The 8,650-nt window shown below is 33.7% G+C and overlaps 1 protein-coding gene across 1 annotated transcript; it reads right to left on the reverse strand.

The window, feature by feature from the left end:
* Positions 1-99: 99 nt before the first annotated feature.
* LOC115451729 (beta-1,4-N-acetylgalactosaminyltransferase bre-4) lies at positions 100-8,300 on the reverse strand. The gene is made up of 7 exons (XM_030180104.2): positions 8,255-8,300; positions 4,233-4,362; positions 3,451-3,548; positions 2,785-2,972; positions 2,260-2,375; positions 1,687-1,782; positions 100-764 (listed from the first exon to the last, which is right to left on the reverse strand). The coding sequence occupies exons 1-7, from the start codon at positions 8,298-8,300 to the stop codon at positions 587-589; spliced, it is 852 nt and encodes a 283-aa protein (XP_030035964.2). The 3' UTR covers positions 100-586.
* Between the last annotated feature and the right edge of the window lie 350 nt (positions 8,301-8,650).

An 8,650-nucleotide genomic window follows, 5' to 3' on the forward strand; every position in this document is an offset into this window, starting at 1 on the left:
AAAACGTTTCAACCATACTATTACATAACCCTGAAGTGTTTGTTTGAACGAGTTAATCTCAGGAACTTACTAAATTGAATTTGATTTTTTTTTTCACTAATATGGAGATACATTACTCCTGTGTGCTATAGACTACTTTTCATCCCGGGAAATTATTTATTCTATTCTATTCTCTATTCTATTATATACCTAAGTAGTACTTATAATTGAGTTATAATTTAATCAAGATATTTTCCAGATCAATTTTGTTCACAGTTTTGTTAGTTGTATATTTTATAATAACGACAGAGACGTTACAATTATCGCCTCCTCTTTCATACTAATGTGTAACGCAAAGGTACTTAAATATCGAAGGCCTATAATGTAAACTATCTTTTAGTGACGAAGGTTCAATACAACCCGATTCCTGCTTTCCTTTCGTAATTTATTATCAATTATTTGCGGATCGTATTTATGCATATTACTACCTATAAGTTTTGTCGGGTTACCTTATAAAAAAATCATCCTTTGCCACTGCTATCTTTAGACGCATTATCGTATATTTAAGTACACTTAATAACCTAAAAACTTATAAACTAGACAAGTATCACAGAACAAAACCAAACATGTTGCTGTACACATCCGTAATTTTCTCTCTCAAAGGGTTCACATCAGCGAGTATGTGAGTGTAGAGAGGGCGAAGTTTAGTCCAAATCACTTTATAAACCAGGCTTGAGAGACCGTCCGTCTTATACTTTGCCATAGTAAACGCCAATAGTTTGTATCTGTTGACAGAAATTATAAATTATTGTAAGATGTCCTCGGTGAACTTGGTAAGCTCCCGTGACAAAACCGTTATCAGCAAATTTATTTAGTTACAACATAGTTAACCATTTATATGTATAGGTATAGTGTCATATAACTTAAAAAATCTCTGAGGCATTATAAACTTAATTTCTATTTTCTCAAAACACGGCCCAATTCTCGGACACTGGCACATCATCAATTATAGTAAAACTTTCCGATCCAACAATATGCAAATACACGTTAACAACTAAAGATTGCCTTGCAATACGTTTGCGAAATATGGAAACAGCCATTACAGTCCTTATATTCATGAAGATTTTTTTTAAATAGACGTGTTTTAGTTAGTTAAACTAATAACTATCGTGTGATAGGTAATATAAATACTTCTACTATCTTATCTGCTAATAAGCACGAACCTACCGATTATATTTAACCATTATATCAAACAAAGCTATATGCTTCGTGGGACAGTTATCTCTGATTAGATTTCGGAGCGACTGCGATTGGCATGTGGACTCTAGCTTGATATCTCACTTATTTTGATTGGAAATTTACCATATCTCACTTTGAGAACATATCGGTTTGTGTATATATTTAATCTGACAAGTTTAACATTTAATTTTAAAAATGCCATCAGAAGAAATAACATTAGGGTGACATCGCGTAAACCCTAGCAATTAGTTCCCGGAAAAAACTACACAATCATCGAAGTGATATAATGATATTGCTAATGCAACTATTAGTTTCATAATTCATAGAAATGTTGTTCTTGACAACAAATTAATAGTGTTTTCGCCTGTATGCATAAACTGTGAAAAGAATAATTGCCGCATCGTCTTTACAATTATTTATTAAGTATAAAATTACGTACGAACTACAAAAATAATTCGTTTAAATTACCTGTATTTATTTTTCGGCTGTCCCCGATGTGGTAAAGATTTGTATAAAGCGACGGTCTTGTTGTATCTGACGATTGGAATCTGTGATATCTGGAGCCTGTAGAACAAAATGTTCTTAAAAAAAAACTTAATATACTAATTTTTAATCAGACAAATATTTGTTTTGTAAGTAACCTAAACTTACAGACCTCTTTATGATGCTAGGAGGTGTATATAGATATACTTGAAGATAATTTTGTAACGGTCAATCAATCAATGTTGAATAATGATTGTAATAATAATAACTTCGTCTAAGAAGCTCTGAATTGGCCGTTGGGCCAGATGAAGAAGGCAGTATTGCTGGACACAAAACGAATTGTAAGGATATTTCTCACTTTGAATCCGTAACCACCGGTTGTTTGCGTCTTGAGCCTCGCCATCGGAAGTAAGACTTTTATATGTTGTATACTTTTATATGTTAGCTTTCATATGTATGTATATGGTTTTGAATTTATAATATATAAAAATTAAAAAGAAAAAATCTTTCAAAATAAAAAAAAATAATCAAATCTTTATATTAAAATGTAATACATACCTCCAAAACATATCGTTGTCCTCACCGCCCCATCCCCAATACAGGTTCGAGAAGCCGTTTATTTGCTTGTAATGTTGTACAGACAAAGCCGACACACCACCGAACAACGTGTGATACTGTTGGTATGTTCTGTAACCAAATAAATAAAACGCCATTTGCAACTATGTAGATACCTACTAGCATCTACGATCGCTCGAATTTCGTAGAAATACACTATTACTATATCCTAGGATTCATGGCCTTTTTTCCATAGTCGGCTTTAAAAATACATTTGAGAATGGTACAGCCAGTTATGAAAGATAAATTTAATAATAGCCATAAAAATATATTTTCTTGGGTCGATTATAAAAAAATTGAACGCACACATGCCTTTTATCCCTGAAGGGATAGACAGAGACGCAACAGATACACCTACTTTCCGCCCTGTGCATTCCGTTCCATGATGTGATAGGGGATCGAACATAACATTGTTCTTAAATACGAATTATTACAGATCTATCGAGATGAATTCTTTTTTAAATATACAAACAGTTTAGCCTTCTCAAGAACTGTGCCGCACATATGCCGAGGAAATGTCGGGCACGTGTACAGGATCCTGTCGCCCTGAGGCAACAAGTCCACGTCGTGCAGCACCACGCAATGCCAGTCGTTGTACTTCATCATCTCCACGAAGGCGATGTTGAACAGCTTCCCCCTGTTGAATACCTCCTTACCTTCAAAAATAAACGAATTAATGATTTGGTAATTAGTAAATTACCTACTATATATACTCCTTTTCCTTAAAAGTAAAGTTGATATGTGTCATTTGGTAAATTATTTTATTTGTAACAGAAAATAATACAAAAATAAAAGAAATTCTTCTGTGAAATCAACATTAATATGATGGAAAATAAAGCAGCTTTTCATTGAATATTGTTGTGACCATAAATGGGGGTGTTGTAGGCTTATCGCGCTATATCTTTTCCCGGACACAGCGTTGTAAACGGTGACACTCGGTGACGTCACAGTTTGCTATAACATTTATTTGACAGCTACCCCTTCCATTAAACTTCAAAGCTTAACTTATTTATTATTGCGTTGATTATGAAAATGCTTTTGATTACATACATTTTTGACAAATGTATTTCAAAAAAGTAGTTAGTTACCCTATTGTCTCTACATCAGTGAGCATAGGTTACATGTTATACATACCAGCTTGTTCGATAATAAATATTCTGTATTCCAGTTGCTGTTTTATAAGAAACGGATGCATGTGATTCGTGAATACCGCTAGATTCTTTTCTCGATTCCTGGAACAGCACTTACACATATTTCTGAAGTCGTTATTAATACTGTTAATTTTTCGTATATGCGGTTCCAATAGGCCGGCATAATTGTGTATACTGCCGATGAGTAATCATCTCGCGTCAGTCGACATTCTACTGGCCTCCACTCCAATTACCAGTGGCGAAGCGTTCTTACAGTCCGATTCCTACCGGCTTCCCTTTTCGATTTATTTAGGTTTGTCTTAGTTTTTGTTTTCTGTGAAATTGGCCACGATATGTTGGCTAAGGCAGTTTTTTTGTCTCGGGTTACCTTTCGACCCTCACCACTGCCACCATCAGGCGTAGTGGAGTCACAATCCCGTGCTCATATAATAAATAGCCTACTAAGTTTGGAATAATGATAATAATATTTATTTAATAAGTGAAGTTTAGTTTTATAAATTAATAATTTATTTACTAAATAATAATAATGTAATTGTTAAGTTTTTCTAAATTCTAATGGTATTTTATTGTAATTTTATTAGTGAATTAGCAAGAAATAAAAGGCTTTTTATTTTTTTTTATTTTATTTATTTATTAAGTTTGGATCAGATAGTTAAAAATGTTACTGAACTTATTAGTTGGTGGTAGCTTTATAAAGGATTTTTTAGCAAATAATATAGAAAAAACAAACATGAAGGCTTTAGAATCAAAAGTATAATTTCATACCGGTAAGGCACCAAAATAGCAACTTTATGTCTTGAACGACATTTTTTCGGGTTGTAATAACCTCCTAACGCCACTTTAGAGATCCAATTGTCTTTTACTCTGTTATCGGTTTTGTTATATTCGTTTGTATCTAAAAAGAAGATAGTTTAAAGTGAATTATGTTGACGACACGACGATATCCATCTCTTACTTCAAGAGCATATGCATTTTGCGCATTACTTGTAGCAGTTAGCACACAAGCTTTTTAGTACTTAATACTTTTAACTATTTGCAAATCTACTATACTGAATCTAGATTCAGTAGAGTCTAGACTCTAGAGGCATTCTAGGTTCAAGATAGGTTCTTAATAACATTGCCTAATTAATTTACAATAATGTTCTACAGTACAAAAAAAATTTGGTTCCTTCAAGCCTCAAAATGCATATCTGTCTGATTAAGATATTATAAGTACATAAATTAATACATATGATTTTATTTTTCCTTACTATTTTGTTCCATCATAGACCCGCATACTGGAAATCCTTTATTTACCATAATGAATCGCTCTGGCTCTGAGAAAAAGATTAAATTCGACATTGGATCCTGAATAAAATAATCCAATTTTATTTAAATATACGTAACCGATTTTTTGTAACTCTATCATCTATATTATTTATATCTATATACTAGCTTTTGCCCGCGGCTCCACCCGCGTTATAAAGTTTTTCAGGCTAATGTTTTCCGTTATAAAAGTAGTAGTTTCCCGGGAGCCTATGTTCTTCCCGGGGTCTCAAACTGTCTCCATACCAAAGGACATTGTTCTGTGCCCATACATAATTCGCCCTGGAACCAACAGCAATGGAAAAATGTTTGTAATATTTAGAATCATTAATAAATTCTCATGACATATTATTTATAAAACGGACAAGCTGCGATATCGCATCAATCCAAAAACGATGAGATTTTGAGGTTATAATTGATAGTAAACATTGAAAGCTTTTCAATGTTCAAGGTAGATTTATAGTCCTATCATTTACGCTTTAAATATGCTTTTTATTGACATAAGTACCTATCATATATAAGCCCTAAAGATATATAAGCCCTAAAGATTCATCACTATGTAGGTATCTTGATTATTTTTTACTTAAATCAGGCTATTTTAAGACTTGATTCGTATAATTTTTTATAAGTAAAAAGGTACCTAATTATGAAGTTATAGTATTTACATCCTCTAAGAGTACCCTTCAGATTTTATGTATTTTCTATACATACGTACGTCGTACGTATTCCCCGAAGAGACAGACAGAGGCGCACTGTTGAGCATTCACGCTTTATCAGAAGCATGGCATATTTTACACACTTTTGGTAGACTCTTAGGGCATGTAGGATTAAATTAAACAAATAAAAAAATATTTTTAGTTCATATTATTTATTTCCTCATCACCTACATTGTTTTATAAAATATTATCTGAGTATTGTGCAGGAGGGTTGTTATGGTATTATTTATCATTTCAGTTTTGCCAATTACAATCACCGAGTCCGGAGCTCCAACATTCTATTACAGAGCACGCAGCTTCTACTAACATTGTTACAGCTGAAGTATGTATAGGCTCTTGTGCCGTGGTCCAACATGCTGTACATATAAGATCAAGGGCTACACAACCTGAAAAAAAAAACAAACGCATTATGCTCAAATTATAATGGCAATATATTAATATTGTGTCATACGGAAAGCAGATTTATGTATTCAAATCTTCCAGCTGAATTAAATGTAAGAAACCTTCAAGCATATGACACACATTTTTTAATCAACAATATACTTGCTAGTTTGCTCTTGAGTTGCCACAGCCACATGCTAAAGTGTGTAGAAGGTAGTATACAGACTCTGTTCGCTGTCTCCACGCAGTTACCAAGAACAGGAACTGAGGAGCGAACTAGAAGTTTGGCGGCAGTTAAACTTGTACGATTAAAGAAAAATGTGCTTACCAAACAAGGCGCTGTCCATTGTTGTATACAATGGCGAATCTGCTCGTTCTCCAACACCATGGATCCGCCAGCAGAGCCGCAATTAATGCAAAAAGCAATTTCCATTTCGTATCCGTTATCAATGCCAGGTAAATTGTTACATCAGTTCACAAAGTCCAGAAATCACAGCCAGTGTATGTCGATATCGTAATCAATCGCACAGAGTCTTTATAATAGCCGAATCGTCAATGATATAGTGAGAGTCAGAGAATTATAATATATTATATGGAATGTGAGAGTCTAGTTTATTTTTCTCTGATGAGTGAAGTGTAAGTGACATTAAATTGAATTTAAAAATGAAGTAAGAATTAGGGATACTACTCGACTAGATTCTGGATCGATTAAATCGATCATTTATACAAAAATCGATTTTATTCAACATAGAGTTATTTTTGTTCGGAAAAATATTTAGTGGGACTCTTATCCCGGAAAATCTTTCACACGGGCGGATCCGATAGTAATTTAATATGGAGAGAGTTTGAGGCCCCCGGATGGAGGGGGAGAGAAGAACACTACTTTTATATGTATAATTCATAAATATTTTGTACGACATAAAAATAAATGTTCGCATAATATATTATGCTCTGCTATCTGTACGAAGCCAGGGCGGATCGCTAATATAGAATATAAATAAACAAAGTAAATCAATATGAATTAAAAACTAAAATAAAACCTTTTTTCATAGACGACTTGATCTATAATCAATTTAGTCCTAAAACTAACTACTTATTTATTTGAGACGCATCCGCTGCTCGATTAAATATTATTATAATAATTAAAGAACATATCGCCTCACCAATCAAATATATTAAAATGTTTCAATAATTAATTATCGGTAATTAGATTTATCGTTTTGTCGAACCGGTACATCTCTATACACAATTAGTTGTAAACATGTCGGCGACTTTGACTTTAAGTCGTTACAATATTTTTATATATTCATTTTGGATGTAGCAGCTTGTCCGTTTTATACTCATATTTGCAAATAGTATACAAAAATACATAAATAATTAGGGTGCTAGTCACACCTTTGTTGGTTCTGGGGCCGTTTTCGACAATGTCCTTTCATCTTAATACGTTGGGTAGTTTTTGAGTTTAACACGTTCAGGCAGACAGATGCAGCGGGGGACTTTGTTCTATAATATATTTTTTAGAACTTTTTAAGAGGAACAATCCCGTCATACTTCATTGTTGCATAACTTTAACCGTTTACGCAGCGCACGCAACGGAAGCTCTCAAAACTAATAAATTGTCCCCTATTTTGCAACATGTTTCATTACTGCTCCGCTCCTATTGGTCATAGCGTGATGATATATAGCCTATAGCACTCCACAAATAAAGGGCTATCCAACACAAAACGATTTTTTCAGTTCAAACTGGTAGTTCCTGAGATTAGCCATTACTGCTCCGCTCCTATTGGTCATAACGTGATGATATATAACTTAGAGCATTCCACAAACAAAGGGCTATTCAACACAAAAAGAATTTTTCAGTTCTAATCGGTAGTTCCTGAGATAAGCCATTACTGCTCCGCTCCTATTGGGTATAGCGTGATGATATATAGCCTATAGCACTTCACGAACAAAAGGCTATCCAACGCAAAAATATTTTTTCAGTTTGGACCGGTAGTTCCTGAGATTAGCCATTACTGCTCCGCTCCTATTGAGTATAGCATGATGATATATGGCCTATAGCACTCCACGAACAAAGGGCTATCCAACGCAAAAAGAATTTTTCAGTTTGGACCGGTAGTTCCTGAGATTAGCCATTACTGCTCCGCTCCTATTGGGTATAGCGTGATGATATATAGCCTATAGCACTCCACGAACAAAGGGCTATCCAATGCAAAAAGAATTTTTCAGTTTGGACCGGTAGTTCCTGAGATTAGCGCGTTCAAACAAACAAACAAACTCTTCAGCTTTATATAATAGTATAGATATAGATTTCTATTTAACAGCAAAAAATCTTTTCGTTGTTGTAATAATAGCTTCTTTTATTTACATATTTTATGGTCTCACCTATATTTTTCAGAATATCGACAGTTGATCCATTCCCACTATCCATCTTTGCGTTTGACTCCTTAACTACCTGTCCTTTGTTTCCTAAAAAGAATAGAGATAGGCTGGAAATATCATTCGTATTGAAAATAAAATAATGTACATACACTATGTATATAGAATATGTAAAACTACGTCTAAGGACTATAGAGCAGTTGTATACACAGAAAAATATATTCTACTAACTTGTGCTCGCGGCTTCGCGCGCGTGAAGGAGGTTTCTACGATTCTTTTTTTTCCGACTTACTTGATATGTATCGTTATTTTATGACCAAATTACAAAAATCATTATAAATTGTAGCCTATATGTTATTCTGATGTATAAACAATATTACTGTAAAGTTTAATCCAAATCCG

The sequence above is a fragment of the Manduca sexta genome, chromosome 10 (genome assembly GCF_014839805.1).
Source record: "Manduca sexta isolate Smith_Timp_Sample1 chromosome 10, JHU_Msex_v1.0, whole genome shotgun sequence".
In the NCBI taxonomy this organism is placed as follows: domain Eukaryota; kingdom Metazoa; phylum Arthropoda; class Insecta; order Lepidoptera; family Sphingidae; genus Manduca; species Manduca sexta.